Source organism: Lynx canadensis, chromosome B4, assembly GCF_007474595.2.
Source record: "Lynx canadensis isolate LIC74 chromosome B4, mLynCan4.pri.v2, whole genome shotgun sequence".
NCBI classification, from domain to species: domain Eukaryota; kingdom Metazoa; phylum Chordata; class Mammalia; order Carnivora; family Felidae; genus Lynx; species Lynx canadensis.
The window spans coordinates 102,972,767-102,993,779 of NC_044309.1; the positions used below are offsets into that span (position 1 = coordinate 102,972,767).

The 21,013-nt window shown below is 35.5% G+C and overlaps 1 protein-coding gene across 1 annotated transcript in view; it reads left to right on the top strand.

The window, feature by feature from the left end:
* OTOGL (otogelin like) overlaps nucleotides 1-21,013 on the top strand; it is a 169,035-nt gene that overhangs the window by 89,461 nt on the left and 58,561 nt on the right. The window contains 6 exon segments of the mRNA XM_030321655.1: nucleotides 5,322-5,456; nucleotides 10,453-10,602; nucleotides 12,819-12,938; nucleotides 15,728-15,844; nucleotides 16,955-17,111; nucleotides 17,786-17,812. Coding sequence (XP_030177515.1) covers nucleotides 5,322-5,456; nucleotides 10,453-10,602; nucleotides 12,819-12,938; nucleotides 15,728-15,844; nucleotides 16,955-17,111; nucleotides 17,786-17,812 — 706 coding nt within the window.

Genomic DNA, 21,013 nt, shown 5'->3' on the forward strand with positions numbered 1-21,013 from the left:
CAGAGTCAGATGCTTAACTGACAGAGCCACCCAGGCACCCCAGATTGATCTTCATTTTAATCTTAGATATTAAGGTTCAATATTTACTTTGCATTGTAATAGTTTACCTACTTAGATAAACCACCCTGTATATTAAAACCTTCTAAAAATATTCAGTAGCTCTTAATAGCATAAGCTTTCCAGTAATTATCTTTTCTTTCTCTTTTTCTTTCTCTTTCTTTCCTCTTTCTTTCTTTCTTTCTTTCTTTCTTTCTTTCTTTCCTTCCTTCCTTCCTTCCTTCCTTCCTTCCTTCCTTCCTTTCTTTCTTTCTTTCTTTCTTTCTTTCTTTCTTTCTTTCTTTCTTTCTTTCCTACATATTTAAATTTACACTCTATGCCTCTATGCTAGGAGCTCTAAGGGTACAATTGTTAAGACATTAGCTTTACCCTCAATTGTTTTATGTTTGGAGAAGTCATTAATAAACAAGAAACTAGAAGGCTGGGATAAATTAAAGCTCTCTTGTTGGAATGTAACTGATTTTGACTGGAGAAACAGCAGGCAGGAAAGTTTCATGGAGGGGGAGGAACTGATACTACATTACAACTCATTTATTTTTCAGGGTATTGTCAGGTAGATTTCCTCAGTAATGAAGCACCTCAGGGTGGTTTTCTTTTCATGGCATTCTGGTTAGGTGCCTGCTATTTCAGGGACCCAACAGTAGGGGGCTCCTGTGGTAATCTGTGGGCAAAACTCCAAGGGAAATCCCATCCCAAGGAAATCTTTGAACAAGACTGTACACCTCACAAAGGCGACAACTGACAGATGGTTTTGCCTCCCAGGCAGCAGGAATTCATGGATGTTCTGATGACATTTATAAAACTGGGCCAGTGTCTGTGTGACTGCTCAACTCTCTGCTTTCTCAGCCTTGCTTGTATAACTTTTTCTGTATCTTTTATTTTTGCATCAGTTCATTGTTTCTGCTTCCTTATATTTTAAGCTTGCTCTCGTCTGTTCAGCCCCACTCTACCTTCTATCCTATTTCTGTCTGTTTACCTTCAAATCTTAATACAAAAAAACTTTAAAAAATCCCCACCATTTTCTGGTTCAAGTGTGAGAGATAATCTAATAGACTAAAGTAGTCTTTTTTTCATGCTTGCATTAAACTCCGTTGGCCCAAGTTGGTACCATGATTGTATCAGGGGTAGCTGGGTGGCCTGGCTGCATCCCGGCCACAGTGTGAAGAGTGGCAAGATCACCCCTTCTGAGTCATTCTGTGAGGAAAATGAGTTCTCAAGGAGAAAAATCCAAAGCCATTAAATGATCTCTAAAGAAGCCAAAGTTACCAGAAGGTTGTTTTGATGCACCAGAAGATTCTCATTTAGAGAAAGAACCACCGACAAAATTTCTGGATGATGTTAATCCTGTTACCAAAGAAAAAGGTGGCCCCAGGGGCCCAGAACCTAACCAATATGGAAACTGGAAATGAAAAGTACACTGTATTGATTTTTTAAGCCATATTTTGTTTGTTTGTTTATTTTAATAATTTATTGTCACATTAGCTAACATATAGTGTATACAGGGTAGTCTTAGCTTCAGAAGTAGATTCCTGTGATTCATTGCTTACATACAACACCCAGTGCTCCTCCCAACAAGTGCCCTCCTCAATGCCCATCTCCCATTTTCCCACCCCCATCAACCCTCAGTTTGTTCTCTGTATTTAAGAGTCTCTTATAGTTTGTCTCCCTCTCTGTAAATTTTTCCTTCCTTTTCCCTATGGTCTTCTGTTAAGTTTCTCAAATTCCACACATAAGTGAAAACATATGATATCTGTATTTTTCTCACTGGCTTATTTCACTTAGCATAATACTCTCCAGTTCCATCCATGTTATTGCATATGGCAAGATTTCATTCTTTTTCATCGCCTGGTAGTATTCCATGCTATATATATATATATATATATATATATATATATATATATATACCACATCTTCTTTATCAATTCATCAGTTAATGGACATTTGGGCTCTTTCCATACTTTGGCTATTGTTGATAGTGCTGCTATAAACACTGGGGAACATGTGCCCCTGTGAATCAGCACTCCTGTATCCTTTAGATAAATTCCTAGTAGTGCTATTGCTGGGTTGTAGGGTAACTAAATTTTTAATTTTTTGAGGAAATGCCACACTGTTTTCCAGAGTGTAGACCATATATTATTAACTTCATAGCATGTTTCATGACAGCTGTCAAATATATAGGTAAAATTTGGTAGCATGAAAGACTATTTATGGTCTTTATATCCACCACTAATTAATGAAAAAGCCTGAAGACTTCCAAAAGATGATGTAGCAGCAATGGAAACGCATCATTCAAATCTCCTCTTATGGGAAGCAGAATTGACTGAGAACCCCGGCTGCTGCCCCATGGGATCCACCACTGTGTTCCTGCTGAAGTCACACTTCCCTCAAGCTGTTCCCAGCCAATGAATGAGTATGGTGGGGTTACAGTAAATGAGTATGCTTGCCCACTCCCATGATGTGTAACATCGGCTCAAAGACTCCCCATTAGCCAGCCCAGAATTTTCTTGGTACTGTGCTGCTGTCTGAGACTCTTCCTACCCAATCTTCCTTTTCTCTCTCTTTCTATTCCTTTTCTTTCCTTTTCTCTCCCCTTCACAGGTGTCAGACTCTGCCTACTTTTCCTCTTTATAATTCAAAATGTCTTCCCAATAAATCTCTTCCACATTAAAAAAAAAAACCAAAAAAACAAAAACAAAACCAAAAAACTCTGTTGACCCATTGGTGAATGTACTGCTTTGGATCCAAACTGCTGTGGGACAGAAAACATGGCTGCTAAGTTTGCTATATCAGAAGAAACTTTGTGTTGGATTGTTTCCCTTAAAAGGGGTAGGGGCTAAGACAGGTGTTTAGATTGACATATGGAGTAAAATAATATTCTACTTTGAGAGGTGCTGACATTTTGTTTTGGAATCAGTTGGGAGAATATTTTCTATAAATGTTTGTAGTACCTCAGAATAAAAGATTTGAGGAATCCATGTGGCACACTGGTGTTGACCTTGTCCCTCTAGCTTTATAATCATTACTTACTATGTTGCTTAGCAACTCTATAGCATTATCTCCAAATCTAATATTAACTTGAAATACATTAGAAATGAAAATTATAGAAACATGACTCTTAGGAATTGATATTGTCTCAAGTTACTGTCAGCAATAACATGATATTACAAAACAGACCATACAACATAGAATATTTCATGGAAATTCTGAGTTTAATATAAAGAATAATCTAACAGTGAGGAACTTTCATTAATAATAATAGAAAGGTAATGGCAATAGAAAGCCTTTCAGCTGGCTTTTCACATCCCATAACCTAAATAACTTTTCTCAAGAGGACGAGTGAAACAAAATCCTGAATTACATATTTTTTTCTTATTTGAAAATCATTCATTAAGGCAGAAAATGTGGCATGATTTTTTTGAGTAGTACAATGCCATAATCATCCTAATGACCTTTATTATTCTCCTTTTCAAAATGTAAGCAATGCTTTGCAAAAGGATTGTTTAAGAAGAAGCAAAAGCTCTCAGTTCCTATGAAGGAAGGAAGGAAAAATGGGTCACAGAGGGACACATTAATTACTTTTTCAACACTATTCATTGAAAACCTATACTCTTGGCACTAGGCTATAGTAATTACATATAAGACAGAAAGAATTTGGCCAAGCCAAAAGAAATATTGAGCTGGCATTCATATTGCTGGTGATATGAAACACCAAGTGTAGAGAATTTATAAGACCTATATGATTTCCAGGTATTTAAAGACTTTTTCACTTTGAAAATAAACACTGACCCATATGTCTAAAAATGAAAAGAATTCAGGAAATGTGTGCAGGCCTTTGAAAATTGAATACAGAGCTCAAAGAGAAATGCCACATTTTTTTTCTGGTGAAATTCCCACCTTTTACAAGTTAGTGAGAACACTCTTAGAGCAGTGTAGCTTTTAACTTTTGGAGGGATAAGGACTTTAAAATTTGATGAAAACCATGGACTTTCTTCTTAGAAAAATATAGGTAATCAAAAACAACATTTTACAATGAATTTCTAGGGTCTGTAGAGCTATACAAGCCCATCCAGGAAACATATCAAACAAGAAACCCTGATTCTAGAGAATGTGTTCTTAGTGGATACAGTTGGGAGTGGCTGAAGGAAGGAGGAGGTGACATGGAGGTGAGGAAGTTCAGAGTGTATGGGCTAAATACCATTCTCCAAAACTAAGGACTCCCTACAACTTACAGTTGATTTTTCTGCTTAGTCATTGCTAGACCATTCCTAATTTCTCTATAAAAGTAGCATTTTAAAAATTAGGATTTTGAGCTGTCTCTGCTTTTATTCAGCCAAGTGATCTTGGACAATCCGTTAACCCTTTTTAACCTCACTTTCTAATCTGTAAAGTGGAGATAATTTAAAAATTATCTTAAGAATTAAATATCAAAGAAATAATTAAATATAACATGTGTAATGTTCAAAGGAAGCCCTCAAATGATACACATTATTGTATTTACTAACAGTACCAAAGTTTTGTATCTATTTCCATTTTAACCTGTAGGCAAATTATTTAGCCAGAAAACTTTTCAAAAATATAACAAAAGATGTTGCCTCAAATGAAAACATTTCTTTTAAAATTTCTCTGACATGTCTTAGGTATTTATTAAAAAGAAACTGTTATGCTAAGTGAAATAAGTCATACAGAGAAAGACAGATACTATATGTTTTCACTCTTATGTGGATCCCGAGAAACTTAACAGAAGACCGTGGGGGAGGGGAAGAAAAAAAAAGAGGGAGAGAGCAAAACCATAAGAGACTCTTAAAAACTGAGAATAAACTGAGGGTTGATGGGGGGTTGGAGGGAGGGCAGGGTGGGTGATGGGCATTGAGGAGGGCACCTGTTGGGATGAGCACTGGGTGTTGTATGGAAACCAATTTGACAATAAATTTCATGTTTAAAAACAAAGAAAAAAAGAAAAAAAGAAACAGAAACTGGTTGATAAATTTGATCTATAATAGTAAAATAGAAAAAAAAGTTTTGCTAAAACAAAATTTTAATGGAAGATATTAGAGATAAATGTTTAAAGATTGAGCTATCTTGGTTTATTTGCATAAACTTTTTTACATTATTAGATCAAAATGATTTTTATCTTAGAAATAAGATGTATTTTGATTTCAGTACAATCCATTGTTAATCTTGGTCTTTAAAAATTTTTAATAAAAGATAACCAAAAATTATATATAGTATATACTTATATTAATGCATTATTTTTAACATTTCAGAGTGCAGATGATTCAGATATATCTGTCATTGCCCAGAACAAGAAATGCTTTGACAACGATATTGTTTGTTCTAAAAGTGTTTTGATTTCAGTTGGGGACACTGAAGTTTATCTGAATGATGCTCCTTACAAAGAGGTTAGTAAATTATTTCTTTTATGATCATTTTAACTTGTCCCGAGAATACTGACAACAAAATAGAAACGATTTGGGGTACTTTTCTCTGTAAGTGATTACTCGATTTCAATATCCTTTTCTTTGTTGTTATGCGACTTCAGTAAATCATACTTGTCTTTTTCATTTACACTCCACTTCTCTATATTCCAATTCTTTCCTCTTTTCTCATCTCCATGGTGACGATTCTGGCCCCAGCAACCATCACCAATTATCTGGAGTACTACAACCCTCCACAATAGACTCTCGGCTTCCTGTCTTAGTTTTTCTCTTATCCTGCCACACTGCAGCCAGAGTGGCTTCTTTCTAAAATGGGAATCTAATCTCCTGTCACTGTAGTGCCTCACAACTTTCAAATGACTTCCCATTCCCTTATACGATCTCACCGATCTGACCATGGTCAGTCACCTCTCCTGCCTCATGTCTCATCACTTTCTGCTCTGAGCTCATATTCCAGAAGTTGGAGCTCTTATTAGTTCTTTAAATGATCAATTCTTTCTCTCACCTCTGGTTCTTCATGAAAGTCATTGCTCCCACCTGGATCGGCCTTTTCTTTCACTTACTCTTCTATGGTAGGTCTCATCTTAACTCCTTCAGGGAGTTCTTCTTCATACCTTCAAGCACTTTGTTGGGACACAAGTCACACTTTAGTGAAATTATTTGTGTGGTTGTCTGTCTTTTCCATTTGTCTACAAGTTCTGTGAGAAGTGGGGCCATGGTTTCCCTTATTCCTGTATTCTTGGAGCCTGCCCAATTTGAAAGAATGAATACATTTCATTCATTCATCCATACATTTTACTATATACCAAAATATGTATTAATTATTGGGACTAGAACAGTGAAAAGACACTGTGCTTGCCTTTAAAGAATTATACTCAGGCAAGGGAGACATTCACGTAAACAAGAATGTTCAGTGTAATGTGCAAGAGTGTATAGGACAGTATGGGAATCCCTGAGAAGAAGCCAACCTTGGATGTTTAGGGTAGTTGTTAAGAGTGTGGACTTTGGAGTCAGTCAGTAGTGATTTAGAATCCCTGTTTTTTTCACTTGCTAGTTGTGTCACTTTGGCCAAGCTTACTTAACCTCTTTAAGCTGCAGCTATCTCAATTGTAAATTTGGGATGATTAGAGAAATCTACCTCTTAAGTTCACACAAGGATTAAATGAGATAATGGATTTCAAGAAATGGCTTTCCTCTTCTCCTTCACCCTCCTTATTTTTGAGAGCTCAGAAGATATGCTCTGGATGAAATGATTTGAACTGAGTCTTAAAGGATGAGTAGGTATTAGGCAGGTGAAGAGGGAGAATAGAAAGGCAGTCAATACAGAAGAATGGTCATGTTGAAAGGAACAGAGTTGAAAGATACAATGGTTTGTTTGGAGAATTGTGAGTGGTTTAGTTTGGTTGAAGTATACAGGGATAGTGGAGGGACAGTATGGCAAAGAGATTCAGGGAGGAGTCTCCAGGCTGACTTTAAAGCAGGGGACATGGGAACAAGGGCAGCAGACAGGAGGCTTGTTCCAAAGCACAGAGGCTCTTAAATGGTGTAAGATATTTGAACTTGTTTTACAAGTAAGAAATTTTGGCATTGAGAAAGGACATGATCTGACATATGACTTTTTTTTAAGTGTATTTATTTATTTTGAGAGAGGCAGAGAGAGAGAGAGAGAGTAGGGGAGGAACAGAGAGAGAGAGAGAGAGAGAGAGAGAGAGAGAATGAGAATCCCAAGCAGGCTCTGTGCTGTCAGCACAGAGCCCAACAAAGGGCTTAAACTCAAGAACCATAAGATCATGACCTGAGCTGAAACCAAGAGTCTAGTGTTTAACTGACTGAACCACCTAGGCACCCCTGACATATGGCCTTTTAAAAAGTGGCCTCTCTGAGATTTTAGAACAGAGTTTCTCAAAGTTTGGTCTGTAAATATGCATTAAAATCACCTGGAATATCTACTATAAAAGCTGGTTTCTGGGCCCCACCTTAGTAATTAGAATGGCTGAGGTTGAGAATGAAAATCAATTCTTTTTAATGGTACCCCCAATTCTTCTTGACACTAGAGTTTGAGAACAAGTACTTTAGATCATAGTTTATACTTCAATCAGAAATGTTGAGACCAAGCAGGCAGCAATCAAGCTTTTGGCAAAGCAAACAGAGTCTCTATATCATGTTGTTATATTTTGGACATAATTGCTGCAGTTTGGTATAGCTATCAGCTGGATATTCATCTATAGGTAAAGGTTCTAAGAACAAAAATTGTTTTTTTTTTTAAAGAAAAAACTGAAGAGAAAATAGTAAGTGTTCTTGTAGGGACAGTTTGACACATTTTTGAAGCGGTGATTACAGTTCAGTATAGCTTTCAACTTCCAGTGCTCACCTGTATGCATCTCCATATGAGGTGTGAATTATGAAGTAAGATAAAGGAACGTCATAAAAATGGTTTCCCCCACTAACAAATCCCCCATTAACATTTTTTTCCTGAGCATTAGAAGTAAAAATAAGTACCATTATTTTATGGCAGATGGATTGCTCATCTAGGTGAAGGAAAAAACTGTTGCTCTTTCAATAAATGCCCAATTTTGTTTTGTCAAATATGTAAGATATAACCGTTTTATAAATGTATTTAAGCTGCCCTTTAAATGTGTTAATTCTCCACATTTATATCTTATCTTTCTAAAATCACTAGAATTTGTTGAAAATGCTATAATTCTCATCTAAAGTGGACGTTTCTATTTTGGGTAATTCATAACACCCTCCCTCTTCCAATGAGCAACATCCTCGCTTCCTAATCTGAACAGAAAGGAGTACAGTATCTCCTTTAGACCAAAGACAACTGTTTTTCTTGTGGTAAAGCATCCCGTTTAGTAAAAATGAAGGATTTTTTTTAGCTCTACAGGCAAATAGAAAAGTTATCTTTCACATCAGGAAAACTGATGCAAAACCCACCTGAAGGAAGTCTAATAATAAGCTGTCTTACCCAAAAATTATTTTTATGTTCTGAAGATTTGTCAACCAGTTCAAGGGAACTTTAATAGGAAAACCCACAAAAAAGTGTTTTATGGACTGAAAAGAGCTATTAGCCACAAATATTGCACTTACTTGCTTTAATTGCTGCTGATCAGGCTGGAAGATGAGACCTGTGAACAGGCCAGTGCAAGAAGGTTTTAAAAATATATAAATCACACATTGATCTGGTACATCTTCCAAGGAGCTAACATTCAGGTGAGGGAGAAGACAGATAGCAAAGCCAAAGACAAAGCATATAATAGAAGGGTACTGAAAATGTAATCACAACAATAAAAATAGGTTCTGTGGCAAAGAGTGACTTGGGGGCAGGCCAGGCTGCACATGTTATGGGCTTCCTTAGAAGTGAAAATGTGATGCGCCTTGTTCAAAACAGGAAGTTTTCCCTCTCCCTTTGTTTTGCGCTCTCTCTTGACCTGTCATGTTTTTTTTCCCCCTTTATTTTTAAGGCCTTGGTCACTCAGAGACAAGGATACTCCCAGGTTGAGTGCAGACCCTCACAGGCACCCAGGGCCCTGCCCCAGAACTTCAACTTGGCACTTGGAGTAGAAGGAAGGAGGTTAGGTAGAGTCCATTAGCCACGTATGTGGTTACACAATATATGTACTATTGTATATAATATACTGAGTACTTTTAAGTTTGACCTTGGTCTAGATGACTGAAAACTCTTTGTAGAGATGACTAAGTTTACTTAATTTGCCCTAAGGGATGTTTCTAAAATGTCATCTATAGTATAGTATTTCCAAACCATGCATTTGTTATTTTTTGGGGGAGAAAAATAATCAAAGAATTCCATATCCGCTTCACAATTTTTATTTTGCTTCTGACTAAATTTGCTTTACTTACTTTGATTTAACCATGTATTATTAAAGTTATTATATGAGTTAACTGGAATGTCAGATGTAATGTAAATTTTATAGGGCATAGCACCTGCTCCTAAGGAATGTTGTATATTTGTACTTTAGGCTAAAGGTACTCTAAATTTTCCCAATGGGTTCCATCTCTGGTTTCTCTCTAATGTTATTATTTATAGCACACAAGTTATTTTCTTTTAATAGAAACACGGTCTGTCACTTTCCTGTTCAGAAACTTTTATTGAATGCATTTTGCACAAAGAATAGCAACCCTTGACTGTACGGATAACTTGGCTGCAAAAGGGCCTCAGACTATGCTTGTTATGGAATCCATGCTCTAGACTTTTGGTGCTCTCCTCAGTCCTGAACAAATCTTGAACTTTCTTACCCCAAGTCTCTATTCAAGTGATTACTTTTGCTCGGAATGATTTCTTCTCCATTCTCATTTCCAGCTCTGTGTACCTTCCTATGTAGGGCTTCTTGCGGATCCATTCATATCCCACTCCTTGCAAGAAAGCTTTCTAAGTCCCTTAATGGAAATTCACCTCCCCTTTCTCTCTCTCTCTAGATATGAATATAGGTGGATAGATATAGATAGATCTGTCTATATATTGATACATATGTCTATAGATATATCTGTCTATAAATCTATCTGTACATATGTTTTATATATAGAGTATACACACACTTTGTGTTTTTGTTTTTGAATTCTGCAAGTAACATCATACATTTTTAGTACTCAATCATATTTATTCATCATTAGCAAAGATTTTCTGAGTCAGAAGATATATCCCCTTAATGTACTCTATGTGCCTTTGTTTATATTCTTTTCTATCACAGAAATATCTTCTCACCTTCGCTCGTTTATCCATGTTAGGCCCCTCTATCATCTTGTGTCTCATTACCAATTTATGTATTTCCTGTTTTATGCATTTGTTTTGTGTTTTACTACAGAATTCAGACAAGACGGGCCAAGCAAAAATACTAGTACCTAGACACTTACTGGTGGATATTAACTTAATTAATGTTTACATTTTGGTTAGGGAACAAGGAATTAATTTTTTTTTCTTTCTTTTCCCTTTTTAAAGAAACGATCAGGTTTTTTTCTGGAAAATAACCCTACATACCAGCTTTGGAAGGCAGGGTACTACATAGTAGTATACTTTCCAGAGAATGATATCACTATTCTTTGGGATAAAAAGACAACCATACATATCAAAGTTGGACCCCAGTGGAAGGTAGGTCAACCTGTTTGGTAGATCAATCCAAATGAAATGTGAGAAATGAAATTACAAATACCTTTCAATGTTTTAAGAAAATAAAATAATTGATATTTTCTTTAGGAAACAAGTTGTATGTTCAGAATTACTAACTTGTAACCCAGTGAAGAAAAACTGTACCAACTGGAGTACAGCGCTGTGTGCAGTTCTTTTTAATTTTAACCTTAGAGTAACAGTGTCCCAAAGTTACTTAGGTCAGTTTCTTTCTTCCCATCCCTTTCGGAGTGGTTATATGATATGTTTGCAATATAGTTAGATTCATTTTATTACATTCTGCATTCCATCTTTTCCTCCACATTCTGGGTTGTTTTTTTTTTTTTTGGAAATTTATTTAAAAAATATTACGGTCTAGAGTTCTATGGGCTTTAACAAATGCATGGCATTGTGTATCTATCACCAGAGTTGTATACAGAACAGACCTATCAACTCCCAAATTTCTTCCATTATTTGCCCCATTATTGTTAACTCTTGTTGATCTATTTTTCATGTCTACAGTTTTGTCTTTATGCAACCTGTTGGGTCTGGCTCCTTTGACTTGGCAAAATATGTTTAAGATTCATCTATACTGTTAAATGAATTAATAGTTTGCTCCTTTATACCGTTGAGTAGTATTCCATTGTATGGATATACTAGTTTGTTTTATTCATTCATGGTTGAAGATCCAATCTGCGCTGTTTAGAATTTTTGGCAATTTATATTCTAAATTGTTTTAAATATTGTTTTCTGTTAAATGCTTTGTAAGTATTATTAAATATGTCTATTATTTTAAATATTTTCAATCCTATTAAATATTTTAAACTCATATATTAAAGTTGTTTTTGAAACACTGATACATTTTTAGAAATCCAGTTTATCTGAAATTGAAATTGAGACTCATGGATCTAATCTGTGGCAAGTTAGGGAAAAACTGGGATAGTAACAATGTATTCTTATAAAATTATGGAAAGGATACATATGTTTTAAGATTTTAATATGTTGTAAGTTGAAGATATGATTGTGTATTGTCAAGCCATTTTCTTTCAACCTCAAGTGAGATAAAGCCCATAAATCTGTTACTAGGTGTTTGCTGGCTTCTTGCATTTCTTTGATGAAGATGAAATAATTTAGTCATCGCCATGCTTTCTTCAACCATATTCCTCTGCCACTTTAATTATGTATCCTCTCTTCCCTACTTTTTGGAAGTGAATTAACCAATTATTCTTCTACATCTCCCCCTTCGCTGCTGCCTCACATTGTTGGGTGGCCAATGGTGGAAGTGGCCATTGTCTTTGGATAGTTATTGTGGCTTCTGAGAGCTGAGGCACCATGGTAAGCAATGGTCATGACAGGTGCAATCCCAAGGTTATTGTCATCTTTGCTGGAGACACGGGCAGCCTTCTTCATCATCTACTAAGGGCTGCATTCCATTCACCAATACATGAGGAGAACATTCAGTTTCAATGTTTTAAGGAGGATTTCCATTGTTTTAGGAAGATCATTCTTCTCTGTACTTTTGATTTATCTCCCTCTTCTAAGTAAAGTGTTTCACATTTTTTTTGAGAAAATGCAGTGAGTAATGTTGATGTGAATAATTCATATGTCACTTTCCGTAACCATTTCATAACCTATAACAACCTTTACAAATATGAAGTAAAATGTGGTTTTTATTTATTGTGTCTCATGGTGGCATGATACATGGAAATTAAAGTTAACTTTTTTCTTTAGATGTTATGTTTTGAAAGTTTTGGCTTTTCAAAGTATGATCTAATGAACAATGTATTATTTTTATTGTTTCAACATTTACAGTGTTACAAAATCTTAAGCTTATCAGGTGGGACTTTCATATTAAAATTTATATGTATATGAATATATACAAAATACATATGCATATACACATATATTGTAGTGTCTATATTATACTTTTCCAAGTTACTTACATTATTGTATCAATGCTAAGACAATGGTAAGAGTGGATAGATAAAATTTGGGGGATGGTAAACCGTTATAAGAATTTTAAAATAACTTAAATACAATTAAGTAAATATGAAATTACACCATCTTGAAACATATTTATATGTGTGGAAATTCTTAAAATGTCAATTTTAAATCTTTAAAAATTTTTAGTGACTGAGCCTTTAAATGTTGAAGTGAATATAGAATATTTCATATTTCATGATAATTTTCTTTCACTTTAGAACAAACTATCAGGATTATGTGGAAACTTCGACAAATGTACTTCAAATGATATGACCACATCCAATAACTTAGAAGTGAGAAATGCCCAGGTATTTGGAGATAGTTGGGCATTGGGGCAGGTAAGTAGAATATATGTATTACAGAACTTAAAAAATATTTTGGTATATTTATCATTTTATTCTCATAGGAATATTTATTTAGATAATACTATTTTATGTCATAGCTGACAACTTGCTTTCACATTTACTTTCTCATGTAATTCTTGTGACAGTCTTGTAATGTTAAGGGCATTGCCTCTATATTATAGATGAAGAAATTGAAGCTCAGGAAAGTTAAATGACCTGACTAATATATGCTCAGAAAGAAGCAGAGGTGACGTTCAAAGTCACGTCTTTTAATCTTATACTTTTCCTTCCATAAAGCAAAATGCTTTATCAAGGTATTTATATTTCTAATAATGTAACTTTTGCCAACTCAAAGCAATGGATAAATGAAGGCAGAATTTCTTACCATTTGTTCTCCAGACATGGCTGTGTGTGGGGTGGGAATGGGTAGGGAGTGGATTTGTGGTCAACTACATTTGGGAGCAATTTGAATAAATTAAGTTAGACGTATTTCTTTTTTGAAGGATTTCTTGAAGAAGATACATCTTAAGTTAGACATATTTCTTTTTTGAAGGATTTCTTGAAGAAGATACGTCTTAAGTTAGACATATTTCTTTTTTGAAGGATTTCCTTCCAAGGGAGGGATGAATTTGAAGGATTTTCCAACTTATTGACACAGAACCTATGTTTTTATGTATTAGTTCTGAAGGAAATAGTGTCTTATGGGTCACACTTTGAGAAATGCTGAATTAACTCCGAAAACAGAGTCAAATTGAAAATTGGTGTCATTCTTTTCTTCAACTTTCTCTTTTTAGCCTATTTTTCTTCCTGGCTAAGAGCAGTATCCACAACTACAGTTTTCTGATTGGTTACTATTTGATTAATTGCTTTACCACTTTACCCAATTTACCTAATATATCTAAATTTCTTTAAAAACATAAGAGGGGCCTCAGATAAAACATTCACCTAATTCAGTAAAATTTAAGCAGCATATTTCATTGTGGTCTAAGCTGAAAAGTACAAGCCTTTTATTTAATATATGAACTTCCTACTCTATGGAGAGATACCAAATCCTTTTTATTATGGCTCTCATATCTTGTGGCATTTAGAAGTTTTTGAAGGAAATACCTTACATTTGTTCTTTCAAAATGAATTAAGGTATAAACAATTTATAATAATACCTAAATATTTGGATCAAAGAATTTTAGACTCACTATAATGTATATTCTTATTCATACCTAATCCAAAAATAAAAATTAAAAAAAGTTTTTTCATTTGGTAAGTTCTATTTAGCACTTCATATTTTCCAGATTCTTTGAACCCATAAAATGATTAAAACAAAGCCTCTGTCATTAGAAATTTCGAGTCTAGTTTGGTAGTTGAGGTAGAAAAATTAACAATGAACATACGAGACAGGTAGGTGCTTTGATAGAGGTGAATGGCTTGGACTTCATTATGGTCAAAGGAAAGTTCCTGAAGAAGGTGTCATTGGGCTGAATCCTGCAAGCCTTATGGTAGCTACAAAAGTGAAGGTGATGGGTAACAGCATAGCAGGAGAGGAGAAAGCAGCTGGTTAAAAGGTGTCAGGAACACTGGCGCCTAATCGGATTTCAAGAGGTTGTATATGGCAGTTCTGGAGGGTCTGAAGTAGGCAATGGCTAGGATGCAGAGTATAGAGTGGAAAGATAGTCCTAGGATATACCTAAAACTAGTTGGGAGGTTCTTTAATCCAGCTAGTTGTGTTAAGTCAGAGAAGATTTAGAAAACGACACAAACCTATGAGGCATTAAAGATTAAAATCATTAGCATCTGCTGAAAGATTGTATTTAGGAATGATGAATCTGGAGGATTCAAGGAAGTCTCCTATCTTGCTGGCTTACTGGGTGGATGCTGGCACTCTTCACTGAGGAGAGTAGATGGTGGAGAACAGTGGGTACAGGACAGAGGTGCAAAGGTAAGTATAGGTTAGGATGCACTAAAGAGAAGCAATAGAGAAATTTATGTGGAGATTTCCAGTTTTGAGATTCAAGAAAGAGATTTGGGTGGAAATACAGATTTAGCACTTACTAGAGTATACAGGTTGTTGAAGCCATGAGAAGTGTATAGAGTGGGGAAAACCAGGTTTGAGGATCAAGCTTTGTACAGACGGAAGGGGTAGAAGAATGGGGGGTAGCAGCCAATGAATTAGGAGGAAAACCCAGAAGAAAATTGTGTCACAAGAAACAAATGAGGAGAAATGTTTAAAAAGGGTGAAGTAATATACAGATTCAGAGGTAGCAAAAGGTTAAGTGAGATGAACACCAAAACATGGCCTTTATATTTAGGCAACTCTCATGAAGAGACAATTGATGACATTTCCAAGGTGGTTTCAGGGAGGTGGATTAGAAGAGGCAGAGACCACATTTCTGAGTATGTGGGAGGTGAGCCTGTAGACACTTGTGCCTATACAACTTCTCAGAGAACGGCTGTGACAGAAATGAAAGAGCTGAAACTGGAAAAAGAAAGAGAATCATTTGCTCACGCAGTTTTTTAATGACCACATTTGAAACACATTCAAAAACTGTTTACTCTCTCTCTAATATCGCCATAATTTTAACAGTATGCTTAGTTGTTTTAAAAAAATATATACACTATTAACATTGAGTTGGCTGACTACAGATGCTTTAGGTAAACCTGTCTAAAAGAATGAGAATACAGTAGATGTGATTGTAGTGGATGGAGTCAGAATGGTTTACTCTGGTTTCGGCTTCAGAAGTCCCCCCCTGGCAAACTTTCTCTTCTCCCTTTTTTTTTTTCTTCAACAGTGTGAAACCCCAAGTGAGTTATTTAAACCCTGTGAGGCACATCAAAACAAATTTCCTTATGCCAAGAAAGAATGCTCCATTTTGTACAGCGATGTTTTTGCTCCGTGTCGCAATGTGGTAACTGAATACTTCACTAAACTTTCACATTTAAATGGGTACTGCCATATCTATGCTATTTGAGATGAATGGGACAAGCAAGTTAGCTAACTATTGGCTCTTCAGGTGTACTACCTAACCATTGTTAAGAAGACAGATTTGGTAGTTTGTTTTTCTGTAGAAGAAATGCATCCAGTTGACTTACTTTCCTTCTCAATCCGTCTTATGTAACAGCATACATTTATACGTAATATTTGTAGCACTCTGTTCTAGTTTACAGAACATTTTGACATATACCCTCAAAGTCAGAAATGATACATCAAATCCACAAATGTTTTTCTTCAGCGCATTGCTTCATTTCATGGGTGTTCTTCTCCTCAATCCAATGTATTGTTTAAAAGTATTAGTGGTGGCACATTTTAAAATGGTCTTAAAAGCATACCAAGATGGAGTGTGATTTATTCAGAAATTTAAATTTCTTTTTTTTTAAGTTTATTTATTTTGAGAAAGCGAGAGAGCGAGCGTGTGCATGCATGTGTATGCACACACAAGCAGAGAGAAGAAGAGACAGAATCCCAGGCAGTCTCCATGCCATCAGTGGACAGCCAATGTGGGGCTCGAACTCACGAACTGTGAGACCATGACCTGAGCTGAGATCAAGAGTCAGATGCTTAACTGACTCAGGCACCCCAGAAATTTAAATTTCTAAATGCCTTCCCAACATAATAATTTTAGACCCCAATAAAGTTTAAAAAAATAAAGTATTCATAAAAATCAGTAAAAGTGCAATTGGTAATAGAACATTCTTTTAATACTATGAGAACATGCCAATAATGAAACAGCAAGCTTCTACAAAATATCAAAATGTTACTATATTGCAGGTGCTGAAATTCTATTTTTTGTTAACCCTATTACCTGTTTTGCTAGTTTTTTGATCCTACATTTGCCTAATAAATTCCTTTCTCCTTTGGTCCACAAAAAGTTTTGAGATATTGAGAACTCTAGGTGGCAGTATTAGGCTGATAATGCCAAATTTTGAACTGACCAGTTAGTTTTCTTTCAGAAGGTTGAATTTTAATCAGTTATTGTCAGTACTTATTTAAATTAACTCATTTTCCATTCCATTTTCAGATTGATGTCACTTCTTTTGCCAAAAATTGCCATGAAGACACGTGTAACTGTAATCTCGGTGGGGACTGTGAATGTTTATGCACAAGCGTAGCAGCATATGCATACAAATGTTGTCAGGAAGGGGTATCTGTTCACTGGAGGTCATCCACTGTTTGTTGTGAGTACCCTACTTAGAACATCAGCATCAGGTGAGAATCTCATAAAGAGATTAACCATCTTATCATCGAACAAATACCATGGAATGCATAGAAATAGGATTTCTTTAAGACAACTAAGTTTTATATTCCTTTGACAGTGCAGATAAACTGTAGTATATCTCTAAAGGATTTATAAAAATAAAAATTGAGGTCAAATTTTCCCTTCTGTGTCTGACTATTGTCACTTTAACGTTTGAACTATAAATTATACACCATCCTCAAATCGTTTATGACTGCATTCCCCTTATGGCTGTGAAATTTCACTTTCTGATTATCAGAAATGTATTTTTTTAAAAGGCATTTGAATTTGCTTTCAGATTCACATTTTTAAACTTTTGATTTACTTGTGTAGATGGTTAAGTCATCGAAAGAATGCTTAAGATTTTAACACTTTCAGTTGACATTTCTAAATAGGCAGATATATTTGCCTACCTATAAAATAACTTATAAAATCTGATTAATGACAACACATCACTCTTAAAGAATTCTCTTTGCTTAGAGGAAGTTCCCAAATAATGATATCCTTCTGTGTTCTTTCAATTGGTCACTGATAAACATATAACCATATTTTGCATGCATTCAGATAAGTGGTCAGATTCTTATACAGTTTAATATTTATTCTTTTATGTTTTAGCACTTGACTGTGAATATTACAATGAAGGTATGTGATATTTATTTATTGATTTATTTTTTTTCTGTTTGCTATTCTCCCTTTTTAAAAAAAATATAATTTATTGTCAAATTGGTTTCCATACAACACCCAGTGCTCATCCCAGCAAGTGTCCTCCTCAATGCCCATCACCCACTTTCCCCTCTCCCTCATCCCCCCCCCCACCCCCGTCAACCCTCAGTTTGTTCTCAGTACTTAAGAGTCTCTAATGGTTTGCCTCCCTCCCTCTCTGTAACTTGTTTTTTCCCCTTCCCCTCCCCCATGGTCTTCTGTTAAGTTTCTCAAGATCCACATATGAGTGAAAACATATGGTATCTGTCTTTCTCTGCCTGACTTATTTCTCTTAGCATAATACCCTCCAGTTCCATCCACATTGATGCAAGTGGCCAGATTTCACTCCTTCTCACTGCTAAGTAGTATTCTATTATATATATATAAACCACATGTTATTTATCCATTCGTCAGTTCATGAACATTTAGGCTCTTTCCATAATTTGGCTATTGTTGAAAGTGCTGCTATAAACATTGGGGTACACGTGCCCCTATGCATCAGCACTCCTGTATACCTTGGATAAATTCCTAGCAGTGCTATTGCTGGGTCATAGGGTAGTTCTATTTTTAATTTTTTGAGGAACCTCCACACTGTTTTCCAGAGTGGCTGCACCAGTTTGCATTCCCACCAACAGTGCAAGAGGGTTCCCATTTTTCCACATCCTTGCCAGCATCTATAGTCTCCTGATTTGTTCATTTTAGCCACTCTGACCGGCGTGAGGTGATATCTCAGTGTGGTTTTGATTTGTATTTCCCTGATCATGAGTGACATTGAGCATTTCTTCATGTGTCTGTTGGCCATCTGGATGTATTCTTTGGAAAAGTATCTATTCATGTCTTCTGCCCATTTCTTAACTGGACTATTTGTTTTTCAGGTGTGGAGTTTGGTGAGTTCTTTATAGATTTTGGATATTAGCCCTTTGTCTGATATGTCATTTGCAAATATCTTTTCCCATTCTGTTGGTTGCCTTTTAGTTTTGTTGATTGTTTCCTTTGCAGTACAGAAGCTTTTTATCTTGATGAGGTTCATTTTTGCTTTTAATTCCCTTGCCTTTGGAGATGTGTCAAGTAAGAAATTGCTGCGGCTGAGGTCAGAGAGGTTTTTTCCTGCTTTTCTCCTCTAGAGTTTTGATGGTTTCCTGTCTCACATTCAGGTCCTTCATCCATTTTGAGTTTATTGTGTATGGTGTAAGAAAGTGGTCTAGTTTCATTCTTCTGCATGTTGCTGTCCAGTTCTCCCAGCCCCATTTGTTAAAGAGACTGTCTTTTTTTAAAGAGATTTTTTTCCTTTGGATATTCCTGCTTTGTCAAAGATTAGCTGGCCATATATTCTGGTCCAAATCTGGGGTCTCTATTCTATTGCATTGGTCCATGTATCTGTTTTTGTGCCAATACCATACTTTCTTGGTGATTACAGCTTTATAGCAGAGGCTAAAGTCTGGGATTGTGATGCCCCCACTTTGGTTTTCTTCTTCAATATTACTTTGGCTGTTTGGTGTCTTTTGTGGTTCCATACAAATTTTAGGATTGTTTGTTTTACCTTTGAGAAGAATGCTCATGCAATCTTGATTGGGATTGCATTGAGTGTGCAGATTGCTTTGGGTAGTATTGACATTTTAACAATGTTTATTCTTCCAACCCATGAGAATGGAATGTTTTTCCATTTGTTTGTGTCTACTTCAATTTCCTTCATAAGCTTTCTACAGTTTTCAGCATACAGATCTTTTACATTTTTGGTTATTCCTAGGTATTTTATGGTTCTTGGTGCAATTATGAATGGGATCACTTTCTTTATTTCTCTTTCTGTTACTTCATTATTGGTGTATAAAAATGCAACCAATTTCCGTACATTGATTTTGTATCCTGCAACTTTGCTGAATTCATGTATCAGTTCTAGCAGACTTTTGGTGGAATCTGTTGGGTTTTCCATGTAGTGTATCATGTCATCTGCAAAAAGTGAAAGTTTGACTTCATCTTTGCTAATTTTGATGCCTTTTATTTCATTTTGTTGTCTGATTGCTGATGCTAGAAATTCCAAAACTATGTTAAACAACAGTGGTGACAGTGGACATCCCTGTCATGTTCCTGATCTCAGGGGGAAAGCTCTCAGTTTTTCCCCATTGAGGATGAGATTAGCTGTGGGCTTTTCATAAATGGCTTTTATGATGTTTATGCATTTTCCTTCTATCCCGGCTTTCTCGAGGATTTTTATTAAGAAAGGATGCTGTATTTTGTCAAATGCTTTTTCTGCATCTATTGACAGGATCATATGATTCTTATCTTTTCTTTTATTAATGTGATGTATCACGTTGATTGATTTGCGAATATTGAACCAGCCCTGTGGCCCAGGAATGAATCCTACTTGATCATGGTGAATAATTTTTTTTATGTGCTGTTGAATTAGATTTGCTAGTATCTTGTTGAGAATTTTTGCATCCATATTCATCAGGGATATTGGCCTGTAGTTGTCTTTTTTTTCTGGATCTCTGTCCTGTTTGGGAATCAAAGTAATGCTGGCTTCATAGAATGAGTCTGGAAGTTTTCCTTCCATTTGTATTTTTTGGAACAACTTGAGAAGGATGGGTATTAACTCTGCTTTAAATGTCTGGTAGAATTCCCCAGGGAAGCCATCTGGTCAAGGACTCTTATTTGTTGGGAGATTTTTGATAACTGATTCAATTTCTTCACTAGTTATGGGTCTGTTCAAATTTTCTATTTCTTCCCGTTTGAGTTTTGGTAGTGTGTAGGTATTTAGGAATTTGTCCATTTCTTCCATGTTGTCCAGTTTGTTAGCATATAATTTTTCCTAGTATTCCCTGATAGTTGCTTGTATTTCTGAGGGATTGGTTGTAATAAATCCATTTTCATGCATGATGTTTATCTATTTGGGTCCTCTCTCTTTTCTTTTTGAGAAGTCTGGCTATAAGTTTATCAATTTTGTTTATTTTTTTAAGAAAACAAACTTTTGGTTTCATTGATCTGCTCTACTGTTTTTTTTTTCTGGATTCTGTATTGTTTATTTCTTCTCTGATCTTTATTATTTCTCTTCTTCTGCTGGGTTTGGGGTGTCTTTGCTGTTCTGCTTCTAGTTCCTTTAGGTGTGCTGTTAGATTTTGTATTTGGGATTTTTCTTGTTTCTTG